Genomic DNA, 24,184 nt, shown 5'->3' on the forward strand with positions numbered 1-24,184 from the left:
CCAGCACAGCAGTTGGTGGAGCCTGGCATTTGTTTAACTTGCTCTTAAGAAGAAGCGGAATTTAGCTTATGAGTAGATTTTAGTGGGATATTGTTATTGTTTGTAGTTATGTTAAAGGGGAGTTATGTTTAGTGGGATATTTGTTTGTAGTTATGTTAAAGGGGAGTTAAAGCACATTATGAATTTGGTTAATTGTATATTATATTATGCATAATTTTTATTTAGAATATGATTATTGTAACTATAATCCTGTATTTAGCTCTGGGAAGTGGGGGGGGGAAGTGGGCGGGTTTTGGGAGGGATTTTAGTGGGAGGGATTTGGGGATATATTGTAAAAAAATTTTTGTAAAACACTTTAATAAAAAAAAAAGAAGCGGAATTGTGATGTTCTTTGCTATGGAGTTTTGCCAAGATGTATTTTTTTGAAGCCTCTGTATGGCACTTTGGGAAGCCGGCAATGGTGAACTCTTGGGATGGGCTTCCAGAAATGCCAATTTTGTATACATGCACATACGTGGGCACGTGTGTGTGTTAGTGTGTTTAAGTAAAACTATTTGCAACCAAGTCCTCGGGCCCCTCAGATTGTATAAGATATGTCTTTTGAGGTTTTCATTCCGAAATTTGCACAGCCAGGGATTGTGTTACTCAAAAGCGTCTTTGATGTGGATGCTCCTATTCACGACTGAGACGAGTTAACTTTGGAAGAGATGCCAGGAGTTGGGTTTATGCAGTCATCTTGAAAGATGACCATTTGCTGTTCGTGTGGGCTCAGATGTCACTTCCAACCTCACACATAGTTCTCTTGTAAGCATCCTTTCCTAACTTCAGTAGCTACTCATATCACTCTCTGACTGGTAATCCCAAAGATGCTTTTTCAAGAGACAACTGGACTTTGTGTTTTTTTCTGGAACATGTTTCGCTTCTCATCCCAAAAGCTTCTTTAATTGTGACTGAATGATAGAGAATAGAAGGATTAATATTCCTTGCAGTCATCTGGTCATTAGCATTCTTTCTGAGAGTCGTTGAGGCCACTTGGAGGTTTATCGGTGCCCTCAGGGTCACCTGAATAGTGGAAATAGGTGTGTAACCTTCTTGGAACTGCTGAAAGGACAGTGTTGTAAACAGGAATATAAAGGAATACAAATCCTTCCATTCTCCAGCATTGATCAGAACTGAAGAAGCTTCTTGGATGAGAAGCAAAACGTTTTCAAGGAAAAAAACCAAAGAAAGTTCAATTGCCTTTTGAAAAAGTACCTTTGGGACAACCATGACTGAATGACTGAGAATCACTGATTGGTAAATGATGGCAGCAGTGCTCCAGTACACACGGAGGGTCCTTGGCTGTGAAAAGCTTGAGATACCCATACATCAAAGGATAGGCAACACGACAATAGTTTTTCTGTTCCTCCTTGCCTTTTTTTCTTCAAAAAAGAAATAAATCTTGCATGTGAAATATGTACCTTTGAGCATGATGTTGATTTCCAAGTATAAGCATTTGTTCGGTGCCCATAGGAATTCTTAGACCATTAAAATGTTGGGGGACCAACATAATGCTTAATTTTCGGTTTGTGTTTATTTTGAACTAAGCCTTCTTAACAGCAATGAATCAGGATAGTAAGACAGCATATTCGGATCTAGGAAATGTGACAAGTAGCCAGTTGATCAAGTTGGGTTTCATATGAGCCCCATCATCACAGTTATTTGGTAAATGCGCCCACCATATATTCTGATGTGGGAGAGGGAATGAAAGATTTGAATAATAAGATCTGAAGACTAAAGGCACATTTTGCTTTGTCTTCCCAAAGGCACAGTCTAGTAGCTATGTGAATTGATGCAGAGCCCTTTTTGGATTCTCTTGGGGAAATGTGATGAAATATTAATCTGAATAATCAATACATTATATCTATATATAAAACAAACGGATGTTTTCATTCTGGCCTTTGTGGTCCAGACATCATATCTGCTTAGCAATTTGGGGTAATGTCATTAAGCTGGTCGTTCTTAGCTTGATGGTGCCTCCCATCTTTTCAACTAGAATTATATCATTTAAGGGATGATTTAATTATGCTTGATCCTATTTTCTTTAGCAGATAGACATAGCCATGTCTCCTTCTGTAGTCTTTCAGTCATGCCCAGCTATGTATCTTGCTGTACTTTTCATATGAAAATGACCTTTTATGTGGCATTCTTAGCTATAATGTCTGAGGTTGTCTTGGCTGTTCCTGCTTGATCTCATAAAGTCTTGTTTATTTGAAGGTCCTTGAAAATTTGAAATGAAATCCATATAAATATCTCCTGCCATCCCAAAAAGTGCCCTTTAATGATAAGGCTGGCCACCTATCCCTTGCATTAAATGCTTGAGTGTAGTTAATGTATCCGTTGTAGGATTTATTTTTGCTCTGACCTTGAAAATAGCTAGAAAATAGTGCATTGGAATGGAGATCGTTCTTTCAGCCTACAAGGGATTTTGTCAATAGGAGAAGGTCCAAAAATTAAAATGGTGACTGCTATTAAAGGTAGCCCTTGACTGCTTACTTCTTAGTGACCTTTTGAAGTGGGTTCTTTTGACCTGGAATTGAAGTTCTGATGGCTGACTGCCTCCATTGTCGTGTGACCGCAGTCCAGGCACTCAGCACACAGGTTGCATTGTGACTGTTTGCAGCATCCTGCTGTCACATGCATTTTAAGACAGCTTTGCCAAAAACAATGACATTTACTTCTGGTTTTCAGCAAAAGCGCTGTCAGACCTGCCACCACCTAAACCTCTAAATAGAAATGATCCTTGACTCCATTGGTTGAGAAAGGCATAGTTTTATTAATGTATGGCAATATTTCATACATTGCGAAGCACAAGCAAGCATAAGGTGGCAACTGACAAGCATGCCCATAGCAAACAATTGCCCCCTTAATGACTGCAGTGTTCACTTAGCAACCACTGCAGAAAAGGTCATAGTATCATCATGACCCGCGTTACGGCAGTCACAGATCACAAGCATCATGGGCAGGCTCCATTACAGTCGTAACTTGAGGACTGTATGTGATCAAATCCCTTTCTTCATATGATGTATGCACAAGGCATATTAAAAAGATATGGCTTCAATCCCATGGTTACATCTCAATATTTTTCACCATCTTCCAGTTTGTAGACCCTTCTTAATTGCACTCCATAAAAAGGCATGATAAAGGAGACCAGCAAAGTAAAATAACTATTATTATTTTTTTAAAAAAATAACCCTTGCTGCAATGATACAGAAATATTTAAGGGGAAAAAATCGAGTATGATTAGACTTTGGACTCTTAAGTCCTAATTGCGAGGATAAAAGCTCCAACTTCAGGTTGCCAAGAGGGTGAGGCCATTCTGGATTTCACAGCAAAACCTAAATCTGTCATTCTCTCTAGAAGCATCTCTGAAAGAAAAAACGCCAGTAGCACATTTGGAGAGAAGACCTGTTTTTCATGGGATTCTGGCAGAGAGGAGAAAGTGTAAACAAGCCCTTTCCTTGACAACAAAAGGAAATGATTATCTGATTTTCAGTAATTCTAGAACTGCTATACTAGGTGTGAAAACTAATTTGCTTTAGTGTTGAAGACATCAGCTTAGAAACCAGGAGACAGTGAATTCTAGTCCCACCTTTGGCACAAAGCCAGCTGAGTGACCATGGACCAGCCACTTCCTCTCAGCCCTAGGAAGGAGGCAATGGCAAAGCGCTTCTGAAAAACAGAATAACATAGGGACCTTGGAGGTCTTCTAGCCCACCCCCTGGAAATGGGAAACCCTGTGCCTTCTCAGACAAATGGTTGTCCAATCTCTTCTTAAAAGCCATGCCAAGAAAACTACAAAGATTTACAGAATAGAATAAAGCTGGAAGGGACCCTGGAGGTCTTCTAGTCCAGCCCCCCCTCCCCCCCTCCGCTTAAGCAGGAGAACCTATACCATCTCAGACAAGTGACTGTCTAGCCTCTTCTTAAAAGCCTCCAGTGATGGAGCGCCCACGATTTCTGGTGGCCAGCTGTTCCACTGGTTGATTGTCCTCACTGTTAGGAACTTTCTCCTTAATTCCAGGTTGCTTCTCTCTTTGTTCAGTTTCCAACCATTGTGCTTTCTGGTGCTTTGGAAAAGGAAATCACTGAGAATTGGACATGATTAAAGAGAAGAAAAAAACAAACGTTAGGTTCATTGAAAGGCAAACAAGGAAAATGGAAACAAATATTAAAACAATACCTAACTGTCTAGATATGTAGTGTTTGTATGTGTGTCTAGCCATGAATTTAAAAAAGGTGGAAAAGAAAAAAAAATCATAGCATGATGGAGAAAAAGAGGATATTGTTTAAGGGTTAGTCTAAGACTATTTAGAGCAAGCTTTGAGTTCATTTTCACTCATGAAACCCAGAGTAACTTTAGGCCAGCCTCTGCCGTACATATACATAGATAGCTCTCATAGTTATGGGATTTGGGGGGGGCATTTTTATGGGACTGAGCATACTATCTTGGTATAAACTTCTTGTTGTTGTTAGCTGTGAAGTCGTGTCCGACCCAATGTTCCTCTAGGCCTTCCTGTCCTCTACCATCTTCTGGAGTCCATTTAAGCTCACGCCTCCTGCTTCAGTGACTCCATCCAGCCACCTCATTCTCTGTCGTCCCCTTCTTCTCTTGCCCTCAACCTTTCCCAGCATTAGGCTCTTCTCCAGTGAGTCCTTCCTTCTCATTAGGTGGCCAAAGTATTTGAGTTTCAACTTCAGGATCTGGCCTTCTAAAGAGCAGTCAGGGTTGATCTCTAGGACTGACCGCTTTGAACACCTTGCAATCCAAGGGACTCGCAGGAGTCTTCTCCAGCACCATAGTTCAAAGGCCTCAATTCTTTGGCGCTCAGCCTTTCTTATGGTCCAACTTTCACAGCCATACATTGCAACTGGGAAGACCATAGCCTTGACTATACGCACTTTTGTTGACAGGGTGATGTCTCTGCATTTTAGTGTGCTGTCTAGCTTTGTTTTACTCCCCAGGAGCAAGCGTCTTTTAATTTCTTGGCTGCAGTCCCCATCTGCGGTGATCTTGGAGCCCAGGAAAATAAAATCTGTCACTACCTCCATTTCTTCCCCATCTATTTGCCAGGAATTGAGAGGGCCGGATGCCATGATCTTGGTTTTCTTAATGTTAAGTTTCAACCCAACTTTTGCACTCTCCTTCTTCAACCGCAACAAGAGGCTCTTTAGTTCTTCTTCACTTTCTGCCATTAGAGTGCTATCATCTGCATTAGTATAAACTATCTTGGTATATTTAAAAGTAAGCATATCTTTGGGAGGAAACCTGGTTGTTGGACAGTATTTCTTATAGTTTCTTTTCTTTTTTTTCTTCAGTGTAGTATTGAGGCATCAAGTGCAATCTGGTCTAAGATGAGATTCCCACTTGCCATTGATGTAGTAAAACTTTGAGTTTGACTCCAAAAAATAGGTAGGGCCCAACTGAAACTAAAGTCAGGTTTAATTGAGTTGTTGACATGTGCATTTAAAAAGTTTCCTCTTGTACCACTTTTAAGAAGAAGTTTTTATTGGCAATGCTAGGAGGTAGAGGGTGGGGAACACATGAAGCCATCATAGCCTGGTGATCTCTGGAAGGATTGGGAAGACAGTTCCAAGAATTCCCAGTTAGTATAGCCAATTCTGGGAAGTAAGAGTCCAAGAACATCTGGAGAACATTATATTTGGAAGGCTGATCTATAAGCTTCTCAAGGCTAATATAAATCTGGGTCACTCTCCTTCATTCTGATTTGTTACCTTCCCCGTAGGATTTTCTGATGGAAACTTTCATCATGTTTAAAGACCTAATTGGGAAAAATGTCTATGCAAGTGACTGGATGGTGATGAATATGATGCAGAGCAGGTAAAAAAAAGTCTTATTATCTATAACCCAGAATATTATTTTTCCTCCAATTCTTTGGGTTTTCTTCCATATTTTTAGCACAATGTATCAATCAATGGCCATTTGTTTCAGGATTCTTGAAGTCTGGTCTGGATTAAAAATAAATGCGATTGAGAGAATCTCTTCTGCATTGCTCAGCTATTCATGGTTGTTTTATTTCTCCATCTTTAGTAGCTTGCTAACTTGTAAATTCTCTTGACTGTGGTTGCCTAGAACCTTCTAAATCAAAACCTTTCAGTTTGAGAATACAGACATATGTATGGAAATTGGCACCGTTGCTTTATGAGCAGTAAAAATACAAATTACGCCAAAGAACTTGTGAATGCACAGCAGGCACTTCCTGCGGTTTCACAGGGATGAGGAGGCCTTTTAGGCTCTGCCTCTTTCCCAAGCTGATATTTCTTTTTTTAATGGCTTTTTCCCCCCCTGCATTTTTCCAGAATTTTCCTCCGAGCCATAAATCAGTATGCCTCTGTGCTCAACCGTTTCTTTTTGGATCAGGCAAGCTTTGAGCTCCAGGTAAGGGAAGACATCATCTCTCTTTAATCACATAGGGCCTGGTGGTTATCTGGGAGGTGAGTCTTTATAGTTTGCCAAATTTGTAAAAAAAAACAGACATCCTCGTTAATTGAAATAAGAAAGCACATTTTTTAATTTAAAAAAAAAACTATCAAATTCGAGAATTTGCTTGGAGAAGTCGAGAGATAGCCGAGGGATCCTCTTTTAACATTTATAAGGCATCAGAAATCATGGTAGGTGGGGCCATATAACATGTCAGGTTTTCTTAAGGCATTCCTTTGTCTCTTAGCTACAGTGCATTGAAATCTTATTCTACACATAGACCTTGACTTACAATTGTAATGGAGTTTCCCCATCAGTAGTGATAAGTCATGAAAGTCATAAATCAGATCACTCACGTGACTGATTTTTTTTTTTTTGCAGCAGCAGCAGCAGTTGTTAAGCGTTAAAATGAATCAATGGTTTTTTAGGGACCGATTTTGCCAAAATGCCCATTTTTTTGGCCAAACCACCATACAATTTAATTTAATTTAATTTATTAATATTTCTATACCGCCCTTCTCCCGGGGGACTCAGGGCGGTGTACAGGGCAAGAATAAAACACAGAAATTTACAAAAACTAAAAGATAATTAAATACATGCCCGATTAAAATACAATTGATACATAGTAAAAACCCCAATAAAAATGATAAAAACCCCACCAAGCCCCCCTCAGGCCAGGCCGGCTTGATCGAACAAGTATGTTTTCAGATCGCGGCGAAAGGAGCGCAGATCGGGCGCCGTCCGGAGCTCAACCGGTAGCTGGTTCCATAGCTCCGGGGCGCCCACAGAGAAGGATCTCCCCCTGGGGGCCACCAGTCGGCATTCTCTGACCGGTGGCACCCTGAGGAGTCCCTCTCTGTGGGAGCGCACAGGGCGCAGGGAGCTTGATGCCGGCAGCAGATGTTCCCTGAGGTACTCCGGCCCCATGCCATGGAGGGCTTTGAACACCATTACTAGCACCTTGAATCTCAATGTGGTCATTTGACCACTGGACACTGCAAACAGCTGTAAATGCAGACGGATGGCTGAGCATTCAGTGTGCAGACACGTGACTACATTGGGAGGGGTGGCATCAGAAGCTTTGGAACCTCATTGTAAGTACCCCCCAAGTGTGGTTTGTTGTAACTTTGAATAGTCACTATGTGACTGGTTATAAGTTGAAGACTACCTATAGAGCAGAGGTCCCCAACCTTTTAGGCACCAGGGACCAGTTTTGTGGAGAAAAGTTTTTCCGCGGACCGGAGAGTGCGTGGCTTTGTGTGCTGCCTGCATCCTGTGGATGGGGCTTTGCTTGTTTGTGGGGACTGGTTGCTGGCATGCTGCGGCCCGAAACCAGCCCACGGACTGGGGATTGGGGACCCCTGCTGTAGAGCATCTGGGTAGTTCTCACCTCATATTAACAATTGCATTATGATTACAGTGATTGGAGAGAAGAAAAAAACGTTTCAGAAGATTCCATAAAACACTTGGATTTCAGATTGCTTATCTCCGATTTAGGCCAATGCAGATTGTGTCAAGATCATTCTTACATGCTTCAAGGCGTAGTGAATAATTAAAACCCTAGTGTAGGAGAAAGAGAAGCAGCGACTAAAGTTCTTAGGTTCCCACAAGAGGCTTAAGTCCAACCCCTCTTGAATTTTGTTAATTCTTATCTAGCACCAATTTAATACTGACCGTTAGTCAACTAGATCCTTGTATATAGGCAGGAGCAATATATCAGCTTAAGTGGAACTTAACAAGTGCTCCTGTTTCTTCCTGCCTGACACCTGGTTGTCAAATTCAGTGGTTTTTTTTCTAGGATACCTTGCCTCTCCAATAATTGTAAGAGCAGAGGAGTAGATATGTAATATCTGGGCTGATGGACATATCGCACTAAACTAAAATTTGTTGAATACATCATAGTTTGTTGAGTTCAACCATTGCTTAACATATTACATGAAGTCAGTCCTTAAAGATTCAGAAGCACATTTAGATCCAGCAGTCCAAGAACTTTTCAAGTTCTTGTTGGAGCAGATGTTTTGAGAGTATACATTTTAATGACTCTCCTATCTTACATGTCATTGTATGATTTCATCTTATTTTACGATTAGTTTGATCTGATTTCTGTCTCTCTCTCCTCCATACTCCCATAGTTATGGAATAATTACTTCCATTTGGCAGTAGCCTTTCTTACTCATGAATCCCTTCAACTGGAGACTTTCTCCCAGGCTAAACGGAACAAGATAATGAAAAAGTAAGTCTTCACCTGAGTTTTTATTTTTACTTAAGTTCTCCCACCACATATAAGTAAGCATGTTATCTGGACTGAGTTCGACCCTGTTTCCCCTGATGATGTGGACAGGATCATGGGGAGACTGAGCTCCACCACCTGTTTGTTGGATCCGTGCCCCTCCTGGCTAGCTTATGCGGCTCGGGAGGGAACACGAGGCTGGTTCCATGCAGTAATAACTGCTTCTTTGAAGGAGGGTGTCTTCCCTGCCGCCCTGAAGGAGGCGGTGGTGAGACCCCTCCTCAAGAAGCCTGCTTTGGACCCGGCTGTTTTAAACAACTATCGTCCAGTCTCCAACCTTCGCTTTCTGGTGAAGGTTGTTGAGAGTGTGGTGGCGCATCAGCTCCCTGATTATCTGGACCCGTACCAATCGGGCTTCAGGCCCGGACACAGCACGGAGACGGCATTGGTCGAACTGGTGAATGATCTCTGGAGGGCTAGGGACAGGGGTTGCTCCTCTGTCCTGGTCCTATTAGATCTCTCAGCGGCTTTTGATACCATCGACCATGGTATCCTGCTGCGGCGTCTCAGGGGGTTGGGAGTGGGAGGCACCGTTCTACGGTGGTTCTCCTCCTACCTCCGGGGCCGCTCGCAGTCGGTGTTGACAGGAGGGCAGAGATCCGCCCCGAGGTCTCTCATTTGTGGAGTTCCTCAGGGGTCGGTTCTCTCACCTCTCCTGTTCAACATCTACATGAAGCCGCTGGGCGAGATCATTCGTGGTTTTGGTGTGGGGTATCACCAGTATGCTGATGATACCCAACTTTTTCTTTCCACCCCGAACCAACCCAGTGATGCCCTCTCCGTGATGTCCTGGTGCCTGGAGGCGGTTCAGGTCTGGATGGGGAGAAACAGGCTTCGTCTCAATCCTGCCAAGACTGAGTGGCTGTGCATATCGGCGTTTCGGGTTAACCATGTTATTCCACCTCTAATGATGGGGGGTGAGGTGTTACCCCCGTTGATAGGGCTCGCAACTTGGGCGTCCTCCTGGATTCACGGCTCAATTTTGAAGATCACATAGGAGCCGTGACCAGGGGGGCTTTTGCACAGGTTCGCCTGGTGCGCCAGTTGCGTCCCTATCTGGACCGAGACGCCCTACGCACAGTCACTCATGCGCTTGTGACCTCCCGTTTGGACTACTGTAACGCTCTCTACATGGGGCTGCCCTTGAAGACCACTCGGAGGCTTCAACTGGTGCAGAATGCGGCCGCGCGAGTTGTAATGGGGGTTTCCCGATACTCCCATGTAACACCTCTACTCCGCGAGCTGCATTGGCTTCCGGTTGCCCTCCGGGTGAAATTCAAGGTGCTGGTTATCACCTATAAAGCCCTACATGGCCTGGGTCCAGGATATTTGAGGGAACACCTGCTGCCGGCATCAAACGCCCTTCGCCCAGTGCGCTCCCACAGGGAGGGTCTGCTCAGGGTTCCGCCGGTGAGAGATTGCCGGCGGGTGACACCCAGGGATAGGGCCTTCTCAGTGGGAGCGCCTGCCCTCTGGAACCAGCTGCCGGTGGAGCTGAGGACTGCCCCCGACCTCCGATCATTCCGCCGGGGCCTGAAGACCTGGCTCTTTCAGCTCTCGGGCCCAGACTGAGGAGGAATTTTTAATTTGGGGTTCTTTTTAACTGACTACAGGGTTAATTTAATACTTTTTAATTTGTTCTTAATTTTTGTATTTTGGATTTTTAATTCCCTGTAAACCGCCCTGAGTCCTCAGGGAATAGGGCGGTATATAAATATAACTAAATAAATAACTAAATAAATTTTAATTACTTCCATGCCATCACATTTTCCTAAATGATTGATACTAAAATCTGAAGGGTGGGTATATCTAAAAACATGCATTACTGTTATATCAGCCCATAAAGCTTAATTGATTACTTAGTTAAATATTTACCTGTTAGATGCACATTCTGATTTTTGTCTGGGAATCAAAGGAAGTACAGGTGGTGCTCTTAGCCCCAATTTATCCCCCCAACAATGAACCTGTGAAGGATGTTGGCCAGCAAGAGAGTAGCCACCTATAATAGTTGGTTTCCTAGTTGATTTGGAACTAGGAGATAGTTACGAAAATACTGTGCCTATCTTCTCCTTTCCTATGATATGGTCTTCTTACCATGTCATAGGAAATTGTTAGAAAGATCAGAAAGTCTTCACCTTAATGAACCCTGAAATATATTGTCTGTATACGTATATTGGTTATTTCTTTGAATTTCCATCCTATTCAATTCAATAAATGCTGCTAAAGTGACCTCCTGTGACATACAGACTGTGGAATCAAACTCAGTATTGTTTTTAGGAAGCTACTAAAGAACATGACACCTAGAAATCTGGTAGCCCTCCACAGTTAAGGGGATACTTAAACTTAAATCTTTTCAGTCCTGCTTCAACATCCTTAACAGCTACATCCCATAGGCTTCCATCCTTTGTAGGCACAACTCTGACTTTTTTTTTAAAATTCAATTTATATCCTGCCCTTCTCCGAAGACTCAGGGCGGCTTACAAGCTTAGCAGTTGCCTTCAATTTTGATCAGTTATTGGTGGTTTACTGACTATTGACATGTTTTTAGGTAAATGGGATTATTATTTATCCTTGGACACCAGAGATGGTGGTCGTGGTATATGTAGTGGCTTATCAGTTTTTCCATCTGGGTAAGCTACCCAGAGTCACTCATGTGATTAGTTGGCTAAATAAATCCTGTAAAGAAAATAAACAAACAAATAAATGAAGCATTAGTTACACTAATGTGAATGCATGTTTGAAGGGACATTTCAGACTTCATCCCAGAGGTGATCCTTGGGGTAGCATTGGTCCAATGATTTATTTTGTTCCAGGAGATTTAAGCAAAATTATTGAACACTCCCTCTTTCTTTCTTTCTTTCTTTCTTTCTTTCTTTCTTTCTTTCTTTCTTTCTTTCTTTCTTTCTTTTTTCTTTTTGGTTTGTAGATATGGAGATATGAGGAAGGAAATTGGCTTCCAGATAAGGGACATGTGGTACAACCTTGGTAAGCAGTGAAGCAAATTGAGAAAGCAAATTGGCTTACAAAGTTGGGCTCTGCGGTCATGGCTTCTTGGATACAGAAAGAATGATTGGGAACGTCAGTTCTTTTGTTCATGTTCAAAAGAAGGGAACACTAATCACTACCCACAAGGAGGAGTCACTTTGACTAATAAAACGGCAGGACAAAAGGGGAAATGGAATGTGTTACCCTTATTGTGTGAAGGGGAAAAACATACACATATTGATCCAAAGATGCTTTTTCAAAGACAAGTGGACTTGCTTTGATTTTCCTTGAAGACATTTCACTTCTCATCCAAAAAGCTACTTCAGTTCAGAGCTGAAGAAAAAAAAATGACCACTCTAATAAAGTTTTTTTAAAATATATGTCTTGCATGCTGTACGAATGCGTCTACGAGGAGGTCAGTACCTGTGTGAACTGAATAAGCTTCCTAGTACAAAATCTGAATAATCTGGCGCAGTCTTTCCAAATTTAAGCAGATCTTTAGCCTTCACCTCCCTGTAATCGCCAAAATGACCATTGCTGAAAGTTCTGTCTCCACTGCTATATTGGTATGATGGCAAATTCCTATAGAATTTTGTAGGAAATCTAGAGAAAATAGAAAGAGGATGAAGTCACAGGTCTCTGTTGGGCTTTCTGCCTATGAAAGACTTTTAAAAAATGAGCTGAACAAATGAGTTGAAAGGGATTTGTGGCTGAACAGCACCTGCTGTGTTAGACAAAGCATACCATCTGCCAGATCTTCACTTCGGTTCTCCCCCTCCCCTTTTCTGTTTTCTCAGGGCCCCACAAGATCAAGTTCATCCCTTCCATGGTGGGCCCAATTCTGGAAGTGACCTTGACGCCAGAGCCTGAGTTGCGAAAAGCAACCATCCCTATCTTTTTCGACATGATGCAATGCGAATTCAACTTCAGCGGGGGCAGAAATTTCCGTATGGTACAGAATTGGCTTATAGAGCACAGGGAAAGTTTGAGAACTAGTTGCAAGGAATTATGAATAAAATGATGAGACCTGCAAGGGAGGGATACCCGAAGGGAAAACCTCGGCTTGTTCTTTAGCACAGAGCATAATTCTTTGGCATATATGAACAGACTTCAGCAGCTGGTTTGGCTAAATCGGTATCAAACCATGATTGCCTAAACTGGACCGTTCTTCAGCTTCCAATACAACTGGTTTATCTAAAATGATTGGCTGAGATAAAAATAGGACTGATTGATCCATCTATCCTAAGGCTCCTCAAAATAATATCAAGCCTCAAGGGTCAATGAGACTATCCAATGGGTCAATAAATATCTGGGGTCAGTAGATATGAAAGGGTTAATAGATGATTGATAAATGATGAAGGGTCAATTGGGGTCAGTTGATCTTCTTGGGTCATTTGTAGAACTTCATACCAATCTCTAGTCCTGTATGGAAGGTGGCTAGCAGTGGGACAGTGTTACCAAGGATTGGATGGTCAGCATCAGCAATGGTAGCCTTGAATTGTCTCATTATTATTATTATTATTATTATTATTATTATTAGTAGTAGTAGTAGTAGTAGTAGTAGTAGTAGTACTGTATTATTACTTAAAATAATATTTGTTAAATTATTTTCATATTAAATAGGGGGGGTCAATGAACAATCTGAAACTTTTTGAAGGAATCAATAGGCTGAAGAGTTTGGGGACCTTTTTAAAAAAAAAATAATGGAAAGCTGTTGAGTATTTCTCTTTCTTTTGGTCTTCACACTGCAGTTTGAAAATGAGCTGATCACTAAACTAGACCAAGAAGTGGAAGGCGGTCGAGGAGATGAACAGTACAAGATCTTGCTGGAGAAACTGTAAGTGTGTGAGTTCTTGATTATCTTCCAGGTAATGTTTTGTAATGTGTTGCTTTCTCACATTCCATTGCTCAGGGAATGTGTCAGCTTGCCAAGCATCCCATGCAAGTTTATCAGATGAGCAATACAAATATTCCTTTTAATCTTGAGCATGGACATTATTTATTAATATACACAAAGATGTAAGTAAATCTGTGCGTTGGTTGAATTTTCATATAGGTATAAGCATTAGGGCTGAAACGAAAGGTGTATTTTTTTTACAGTTAACAGAATCATAGAATTGGATGGGGCCATTTAGAGGTCAAGCCTTCAGCCATCCAATGAGGAATTTAAACATCTATTTGAACACAACTCAGAAAAAGAGGAGCTTATCTCCTACATCAGTAACTGATTCTATTGTCAAACAGGTTTTAGGAAGGATGCTCCATTTTCTAATGTTTAGCTGGAATTAAGTACAGCATTTCATATTTACTAGCTCTGTTTGCTAGCAAACTTTAAGCTTCTAATAGCAAACCACAATGGGTCTGTTCACAAAACATACTATGCCGATGCAGCTAATCCTTGCCATAGACCATAGTTAGTATGGGAATTTCCACTGCTAAGCAAGGCAGTTGTCCTGCTAAATTTTTGTCACAGTTGCTAAGCAAAATCACTACGGTTGTTTAGTGAATGATGTGGTCACTAAATGAATCTGGCTTCCCCCAGTGACTTTCCTTGTTGGAAGCTGGCAGAGAAGGCCACAAATGGTGATCCCATGACCCTTGGATGCTGTAACCATCATAGATAAATGCCAGTTGTTAAGCACCCAAATTTTGATCATGTGAACGTGGGCATGCTGCGATGCTTGTAAGAGCAAGGATTGCTCGAACACCACTTTCTTCAGTGCCATTATAACTTTGAATGGTCACCAAATAAAAGTCTCTAACTTGAGGATTACTTGTACAAATAGCCCCATTGTAGTTTCATGTGAATGACCTGTTTTCCACAACATGCTAAGACAGCAATTAGCTATATATGTACACACACACACACACACACACACACACACACACACACACACATATATATATATATATATATATACACACACATACATACACACACATACATATACATACATACATACATACATACATAAATATCCAAAAGATTAATGCAGACGGTTGGTCACAATATTTCTCTTCCCTATAAGCTGTTTTACTTATATGGCTTTGGATCTAATCCAACATATTATTTAAAAACAGGTGCTCTTGTTTTGTCTTTTTATCTGACTCTCTCTTTTCTTTGACTCCTCTCCTCTTTTTGGATGCCATCAATGGAAATGTCTGCAGCCTCCTGGAGCATTGCCGGAAGCATAAATATCTATCAAGCTCAGGCGAAATCTTTGCCCTGTTGGTTAGCAGTTTGCTTGAGAACCTTTTGGATTACCGAGCGATTATGCATGATGGGAGCAAGGAGAACCGCATGAGTTGCACTGTCAACTTACTGGTATGGGGAGAACGTAGAGCTGGGTGCAAGTCTTGGTTCCTATGAAACCATTTTAGACCCATAGACCCACTTTGGACCTGCTGCATCAGAAGCTCAGGAACAGGTTCCACCTATTCTGTTAGCTGTTACAGGGACAATACATGTACTGATAAGTGGAAATTATGAAGTCAGGATTATAAAAGAGCTGGCATGCTTAGAATACAAATTTTATGGGGTCCTTGCTGCACTCTGAGCTTAGTTCTTTTCTTACAGACATTTCGTTACCAACAAGGTAACATCATTAGCACTAGTACGATGATGTTATCTAGTTTGCTAATGAAATGTCTACAAAAAGCAACCAGGCTCAGGGTGTACCAAGGACCCCACAGTTCAACTCTGACCTACAAATATTCTCTTCTAAAAAGAATTTTGAGGGACATAATGCAGAAGCTGGCCAAAGAATTAATGGCATGGGGGAGGGGCTGCCATTAATTATGTGGCCAGCTTCTGCATGATGTTTAATTGTGTTTGTCAAAAAGGCCCATGTTCTAAATGCATGCCAGTAGCCAAGTGCTCAAATTGTGATCACATGTTTGCATGGACACTGCGATAAACATAAGTGTGAGAACTAGTCTCTCTTTTTCAGTGGTATTTTAACTTGGGACAGTAGTTAAACAAAAGTCATAAGTCAAAGACTTTATAGCAAATAAGTAAATGTGAACCCTGGCCTTGGAAAAGAAATGGCAAAGGAAAAATCAAAGGATCTGCTAAAGGAGGGGGAGGCAGGTGGTCTGGCTGGCTCACTTATTCCCTAAATTGTTTCAGTTCTATTATGTAAGGAGAACATCTGCCACCCATGATAAGAGATGACACATTGAGCAGGACATTTTCTTACTTGCGAAGTGCTTCTCATCTTTGCTCACCTTCTCCACTACTTTGTAAGGAAGGTCACTTTTGTTCCATTTTACGGAATGGGAAAGTATGGCTTCCACGGACCCACCCAGTGAGTCTGTTGGGAGATCCTTTGTCACCCATTGTCACACAGACCCACATTGGCTTGGGTGTGGTTTCCACTGTAATTACTTCTGCAGCAACTCTCACAGGAAAAGTGCTTTGCGAGCTCTCTGTATAGTTGTGTTGACCACCAATCCTATTAAGGCAGGCAGTATTCTTCCCATATTACAGATGGAAGTTAAGGATGAGTGAGTCACTTGTACCAGTGATCCTGGGGCTCAGCAATATGAAGCAATTTGTTTTATTCGGTATGGAGTCATGTGATTATCATTTGCTGCCATTTTTCACTCTCGAGAACCTTACGATGGCATGTTCCTAGGGTTTCCTTGCATGCCAGTTTCCAATATTAATTAGTCTAATTGGCCAATAGCTTGTAACTAGCCTGAATCAGTTTTATCCTTGCAAGGATTTGGATCAAAGGTTACATTAGTGCTAATTGAACACTGTTTTGTTGTGTGTCGTATGAACTATGTGTAGAATCAGTTCAAGCATCACATCAAACCACAGGCATGGAGATTGAACTATACTTTATGGTGTCTAAGTTGGCAAACAGTATTTTGCAGAGTTTGATTTACATCAACTACAGTTTGAAAATCTGTAGCTTGCCTATCTGAATACAGGCTCAAAAGCTTAGCTTAGATTCTCAGCTGACAAGCTTGGGGTGATGTCTGAGCTGGATCAAAAGTTGTACATGTGTTACATTCTATTACTGAAACCATTTGGTTATTCTCAAACTTGTGTTTTTTTCTTTTTGCAGAATTTTTATAAGGAAAAGAAAAGAGAAGATATATACATCAGGTAAACATCAGCAGATCTTCAGACTTCTGAATAGGCTGTCACAAAACACTATAGTACTTCTGCATCTCTTATGCTGTTGTTTTCTAGGTACTTATATAAGCTTCGAGATTTGCATACTGATTCTGAAAGCTACACTGAGGCAGCCTACACACTCCTGCTTCACGCAGAGTTACTTCAGGTAAGTGTGGGAAATCTTGAAGAGTAGGTCCCACGTACAACACTTTGCAGTAATCAAATTTGAATTTGGTTAAGGCAGCATTTTTCAACCTTATCAAGTTTAAGATGTGTGGACTTTAGAAAGGGTACAGAGAAGAGCAACAAAGATGATTGGGGGACTGGAGGTTAAAACATATAGGGAACGGTTGCTGGAATTGGGTATGTCTAGTTTAATGAAAAGAAGGATGAGGGGGTGACATGATAGCAGTGTTCCAGTATCTCAGGGGCTGCCACAAAGAGGAGGGAGTCAAGCCATTCTCCAAAGCACCTGAAAGCAGGACAAGAAGCAATGGATGGAAACTAACCAAAGAGAGAAGCAACCTAGAACTAAGGAGAAACTTCCTGACAGAACAATTAACCAGTGGAACAACCTGCCTCCAGAAGTGGTGAATGCTCCAACACTGGAAGTTTTTAAGAAGAGACAGCCATTTGCCTGAAATGGTATAGGGTTTCCTGCCTGAACAGGGGGTTGGACTAGATGACCTCCAAGGTCCCTTCCAACTTATTATTATTATTATTATTATTATTATTATTATTATCTCCCAGGACTCCCCAGCCAGTTCTGAGAGTTGAAATTCATACATCTTAAACTTGGCAAGGCTGAGAAACCCTGTGTTAAGGTATGGCTAAGCTCTATCTATACAGCAAATGAAATCAGATTGTGCATAAAACAGCCCAGACAATTTTTTTTAAAAAAAATCTTGTTTCATTTCTCCAGTGCTCCTGGAGAATCCAAAACAAGGGTGGGATCAAAAGCAATTCAAATTGCTACACCTGTCCAAAACAAGTGGAATCTTGCCTCTTTGGCCAAACACCCACCTATCAAAAAAACCTCAACTTGTCTAGGTTGTTATTATGTTTTCAAATTACAATTTACATGCTGCTGAGATGGATGTTCAAAACGTCAGCAGCAACTAAGTCATTAACCGTGGAAGATAAAGAGATTACTGTTCTTCATCTATCAAAAGAACACTTTCTGATTCCTCAGATCCTTAACTGTCTTGTAAAAGAAGAGCTAGAGCAAAATTGCACACGATGTCCTTAATCCCATCTGGTCTTTCTTTTATCCCAGTGGTCTGATCAGCCATGTGCTCAACATCTGCTTCAGAGGGACAGCTATTATGTCTATACACAACAGGAACTCAAGGAGAAGCTTTACCAAGAAATCATTGTCTTCTTCGACAAAGGCAAAGTGAGTCTGTCTCAGGCACCTTGATAGGAACGGGATGGACATGATTGCTGTTTTATTTACTACTGGTCTTGCTGGAATTTCAAACTAATAGGATGGCCTCTCTTAATCATTTGTTTTCACAATTATTTATTGATAACAATGTGTATCATCAAGTTATAGTCAACTCCTAGTGACCACATGGATTTTTGTCTATGATGATCTCTCCCTAACCTGGTCCTTCAGCTCTTCCAGCAGTTGCTCCGGTAAATTGAGTCTTTCCACCTTTGCTCTGGTTGTCCTCTTCTCTTCCTTCAATCTTTCCCAGCATCAGAGCCTTCTCCAGAGAGCTAGGAATGGCAGACATGCCTTCGCCTTTTTTTTTTTAATCCACAAAGGCCTTTCTGATCCTACCACTGGGGCAGTCTCCTGTTATTTTGAAATGGAAAAAAAGTTCTTTACTCTTGAAAAGATAAAGCAGTATATTTTTTACAATTTAAAATACTGAGTACCTATGATGCATGCGAAGGACTAGGAAAACGTGAAAGTCCTGAACTTATTCTGATGCATATGCTATCTATACAAAGGCTTCATTTCAATGTACATGGCCATCCACGAGCACAAAGATGGAACACGCAAGACTCACTGGAAAAATGAAGGGAGGGCAGTTTGTTTCAGCCCTTAGAACCCACCAGAATGAATTTGGAAGATCACAAATGGTATTAAAGTAGAAGATCACAGATAATATTGAGTAGCCATACAGAATATGCTTTAATTCATCCCTTTTCTTGAAGGAATTATCTGTTTTATCTTTTCCTTTTAACTTCTGGAAGATGTGGGAGAAGGCCATCCAGCTAAGCAAAGAACTGGCTGACATGTATGAGAACAAAGTCTTTGATTATGAGAGCCTTGGAAATCTCTTGGTAAGAGAAGGAGGTCTTTAACTGTCTACTGGGTGAGAAATACCGAGAGGAATTGCCAATAGTATGGGTCCCAAAGGCATTTCTTATGTTCCTGGTTGAGAGACAAGGAATGTGTTAGAAGCTTGGGATGGCAGTAGTGCAAATGGGTGTTTAAGGTAAAGAAACGTAAAAAAAATTAATTTTAAACACTACCCAATCTACTCTTCTTCTTTTTAACATGTACATGCAGAAAAAGCGGGCCACGTTCTATGAGAACATCATGAAAGCAATGAGGCCTCAACCAGAATATTTTGCTGTTGGGTATTTTGGCCATGGATTTCCTTCCTTTCTTCGGGTAAGGATGCTAAGAGGATCTCAATGATGGTCCTGAATAACCCTGGGATGTAGCCTACAATCCTGTAATTATGACTAACTCCCACCTTTAATCTCAATTGACTGAAGAATGTTTGATTTGGGGTAATCCAAAGCTTCATCTCTGAATGAGCAGCACTGCCTGTATACATTTGAACAATTGGAAATGTTGAGAATCTGTTTTAGACTCAAGCCACCCCAAGCCTGTTTCATCCACACAACTCCATTGCTTGAAGGGCCCGTTCTGTTTTCCTATTTTCCCCAACACTGAGAATGTTGTGGTTCACCCAATTTAATTTGTAATACTTGCCTCTTTTAGAACAAGATGTTCATCTACCGTGGAAAGGAATATGAAAGGAGGGAAGACTTCATTGTCAAATTGCTCACCCAGTTTCCAAATGCTGAGAAAATGAGCAGCACCGTCCCACCAACAGAAGATGTCAAAGCTTCTCTTAAGCAATGTATCTTTTGGGAAGGAAGAGAATATAGGAACTAACTAGACAACAAAGCTGATAGGGAGAGTAGAAAGCTGGCAAAGTTGATGATGGGAGGGTTGATGACCATTTACCATTTACCTGGCTCACTTCTGGTATCAGAAATGGACTATACAGTGTATACAGCTGGTCTGTTTGCCATTGAGATCCAAATGGTTTGCCTGAAGTCCAGCATAAACTAGGCATTAAAGACAGGTTGGGTGCCTGGATCCAAAGCTAGGCTTGGAAACCAACTGTAAACCAATTTTGGATTTCATTTAGGTTCCCTGCTAAGTTCTGAGAATTTGAAAAATAAGTCCAATTTCCATTATTCTGTTGCTCAAAACAGATTAATGTCATAGATTTCATTGTTGGGCTTTTATCTAACCTGCTTGTGGGTTATCAATTTTTTTTTCAAATGCCTCACTTCCCCACTCTTTTTCCATTTTCTCAAGGTCGACTATTCCTTGAGTTGTCATCTAGATTCTTTATCCTGCACATTGGTTGATATTTCCAGACTACAGTATTTCAGGTCTCCTTCATATTCCTTAGAAAGTTAATACTGTAAGGTATCCTTATTGTAGGTACATCTGTAAACAGAGCATTAGCTCAGATTATTTCTCCACCTGGCCCAGTATTACAACCTTAACTTGGCAATGATCATTTTCAGCATATGTCTCACTTTTCACCTATGAAAAAGAGAGAAACATATCTTTCTCTTTTTTTAAAAAAAATAGAAATACCAAGGAAAGCTTGCATACAGTACATTTCTGCGTACACAATTAGTGTGATCAACCATATGCTAAATACAACCTCTCAGTCAGTATAAAGTATCTACACCAGCCCTTTCCATCTTGATCTCTTCAGATGTTCTGTATTACGACTATCCCAAATGAGATCTGGAAGTGTTCATATTGGATAAAGATATTCAACACAATTGCCAATAAGTCAGGTGCCTTACTCACTCAGCTTTTGGCTGTATTTACACAAGACGCTTAACCTGGTTGCCAAGGTTTTGCATTCTTGTATCACACTGAAATAAAAATTAGCTATTAGCCTAGATTCACACAATACCATAAAACACATTCTAAAAGTAACCATAGTTGAAATTTATCAAGCTTAGCATGTCTGAATGCCATCACTAGGATTATAACTTACTTGGTTAAATGCACGGAGAAAAACCATTGTGGTGATTGTAACCCTTCCCATTTAAATATTCATTTTCTTCTTAATGAGATCATAGGATCTGCGTATCCACCTTCTGGTCACCTTCTCATTCCTTTTTTCCTTAATTTGTACATGCAGACATACAGTGTTTTTTAGTTAAGCCTGTCATGAACCTTCCTCCAAGCTACAAAGACAAGCCTGTTCCAGAGCAGATTCTAAAGTAAGGATTCACTCCCAATTTATCTCTGCATCTAGAAACAAATTACTTAGCTAAGGGCTGCTTTGCCTGGTTTTCATAAAAATCAAAATGCAGAAAGACTGACTTCTACATTCTGGGCCATGGTGGCACAGTGGTTAGAATGCAGTGTTAGAATTAGGAATTCTAACCTAATTCTGCTGACTGCCAGGAGTTTGATCCTGACCGGCTCAAAGTTGACTCAGCCTTCCACCCTTCCAAGGTCAGTCAAATGAGGACCCAGATTGTTCGGGTCGATATGATGACTCTGTACACTGCTTAGAGAGGGCTGTAAAGCACTGTGAAGTGGTATATAAGTCTAAATGCTATCGCTATGTGCTAGTGCTATTGAGCTGAAGGCATGAATAAACCTGCCCCCATTGAAGAGAGGTCTGGTTGTTTCATAGGGATATATCTGGAACTATGATTTTGAAATGTTTAGATGGAGCATTATACAGTATCATATCATTTAAATACCCTGATTCTTATATGGCACTAAACCACAGGTCTGCAACCCGTGGCTCCGGAGCCGCATGTGGCTCTTTCAGCCGTCTCCTGCGGCTCCCAGTCCTCTGCCATGTGCAGTCCCCCCAAAAAAATGTGGGACTAAAAAAGTTCAAACAATCAATTCAAATATGCAGGGTAGGTGCATATCTCGCCTTGGCTCCACTCTTCAATCAAACCCTGTTCTGCGCATGTGTGCATGTACGCACATGCGCACACATTTTTTTGCGGCTCCCAGTTTTTCCTTTTGTGAGGGAACCGGTTCTGAGTGGCTCTTTCACTGTTTCAGGTTGCTGACCCCTGCACTAAACCATAGTTTAACTTTTTTTGTTGAATAAAATAAGTAAAATAAGCTCCATCACTGGAGATTTTAAAGAAGAGACTGGACAGTCACTTGTCTGAAATGGTATAGGGTCTCCTGCTTGAGCGGGGGGCTGGATTTAGAAGACCTCCAAGGTCCCATTCTAATTCTATTCTATTCTATTCTATTCTATTCTATTCTATTCTATTCTATTCTATTCTATTCTATTCTATTCTATTCTATTCTATTCTATTCTATTCTATTCTATTCTATTCTAGTTCAGCCATATTTAGCCAAAATTGAACAAACCACAATAATATAGGAAGTTGCGTGAAGTATCTGTTTATTATGCATTCATGTGCTCTACTGTTTTCAACATCCACTCGCCTGGATTGTTAACAGTGCTGACATCAGACATAGATTTTGGGTGTTGGCTGAGATTTTATTTTAAGTTGTTCTCATCTGCTGCTTTAGCTTTTATAGATCCAATGAAGTGCAACAGTTCCAACACTCGCGGCCTTTCAGAAAAGGAGAAAAACATCCTGAGAATGAATTTGCAGTGAGTCATTTCTTATCTGCCGTCCTTGTCATTTTTTTCCCTTTACGACGTGCCACGCCATGCCGTTCAGATGTTGGCTTCTCTTGTTTGATTCTTTGGTTCCTCAATTTTGGAGGTTAAAACCCTTGCATTCTGGTGCTAAACATGTAGCAAGCAATAGGACATAATATTCAACAGTTATATGAACCCTAAAATCTCTACTTATACAAAGCCCTTTGTCCAGGGATGGAACACAAGTCTAGGTTATTTTTGTTAGTTGGCTTGCATCTTTTGGGACCTTAACTAAATTAAATGGTATGATAGTAGAGTGAGCAGGGATTAGATAATAGCATAGCGTTACCTCCAAAACATAAATGATCACTCTAATTTCAGAAGAATGGAGGGGGAGGGAAAACCTATTTTACATCATATAGGAAATGTGATCCCCTTATTCTTGGGACTACAACAAGTTGTTCCGCTTGAGTATTACTTACTGTTGCTTGTGCTGACTAGCAGTTGGTCTTGAGTATTTCAAATGAAAAACATCAGAGAAACTTTTAAATCCAACTTTTAGAACATCCTCTCTCCTAGTCCTAGTCAAGGGACATAGGGAAGTGCTGGTATAAAATAGGTGATCCTTTCAGTATTCAAGATCAAGGCATTAGGTGGTCTAGGTGATTGAAAAATAGACTAGAACAATGTTTTTTCCAATGGATCTGACCTCAATATAGCCTAGGTCTTTACATGAGGACCACCCAACTCCTTGCTCTTCCTGATTTCAATTTATTTGGGGGGGGGGGTTGGATTAAGTAATGAATATGAAGCTAGCTGCAGATATAAACAGTAAGATATAAGAAGTCCAATGACATTTTTAGGCAATGTGTGGAACCCCCTCAGCCCCGAGATATTTTTGGAAAAGGGAAAAAGATAAGATAGTAAGACAACATCCTGAAAAACTAAGCAGTTGTTCCAGTTTTCTTCTGGATAAATGTTGGGCGGATGACCGCACCCAACTTGGTAGTCAATGTGGATGAAAGCATCATCCCCTGTGCAAAATGATTGACAGTCCCTGACCTCCAGTAAGGCTGTCATGTCATGTCATGTTAGGAGTCAAGCTAGCAAAAAGAGCCTTGGTGGAGCAGTGGGCTAATTCCTCCTAAAGTAACACCAGCTGCCTGCAATTAGTGCAGGTTCGAGTCCCACCAGGCTCAAGGTTGACTCAGCCTTCCATCCTTCCGAGGTAGGTAAAATGAGGACCCAGATTGTTGGGAGCAATAAGCTGACTTTGTAAAATGCCGCTGGGGGGGGGGAATGAAAGCCCTAATAAGCAGGCATATACATAGAATGAAGGCTATTGCTAAGCACATTGATTTGTGCTTCTTAGATTGTAAGCCGCCCTGAGTCTTTGGAGAAGGGCAGGATATAAATGGGATTTT

The 24,184-nt window shown here is 41.0% G+C and overlaps 1 protein-coding gene across 1 annotated transcript in view; it reads left to right on the plus strand.

Moving 5' to 3' along the window:
* Positions 1–24,184, plus strand: part of DOCK5 (dedicator of cytokinesis 5) — a 109,981-nt gene that overhangs the window by 68,828 nt on the left and 16,969 nt on the right. Inside the window, exons 29-43 of the mRNA XM_083368543.1 lie at positions 5,787–5,881; positions 6,361–6,439; positions 8,614–8,714; positions 11,698–11,756; positions 12,554–12,708; positions 13,508–13,593; positions 14,925–15,081; positions 16,832–16,872; positions 16,960–17,050; positions 18,161–18,280; positions 19,090–19,179; positions 19,409–19,513; positions 19,850–19,991; positions 21,309–21,390; positions 22,685–22,769. Of these exons, the coding sequence (XP_083224669.1) occupies positions 5,787–5,881; positions 6,361–6,439; positions 8,614–8,714; positions 11,698–11,756; positions 12,554–12,708; positions 13,508–13,593; positions 14,925–15,081; positions 16,832–16,872; positions 16,960–17,050; positions 18,161–18,280; positions 19,090–19,179; positions 19,409–19,513; positions 19,850–19,991; positions 21,309–21,390; positions 22,685–22,769 (1,488 nt within the window). The remainder of the gene's footprint in view (positions 1–5,786; positions 5,882–6,360; positions 6,440–8,613; positions 8,715–11,697; positions 11,757–12,553; positions 12,709–13,507; positions 13,594–14,924; positions 15,082–16,831; positions 16,873–16,959; positions 17,051–18,160; positions 18,281–19,089; positions 19,180–19,408; positions 19,514–19,849; positions 19,992–21,308; positions 21,391–22,684; positions 22,770–24,184) is intronic.

The sequence above is a fragment of the Vipera ursinii genome (assembly GCF_947247035.1).
Source record: "Vipera ursinii genome assembly, chromosome: 8".
Lineage (NCBI taxonomy): Eukaryota > Metazoa > Chordata > Lepidosauria > Squamata > Viperidae > Vipera > Vipera ursinii.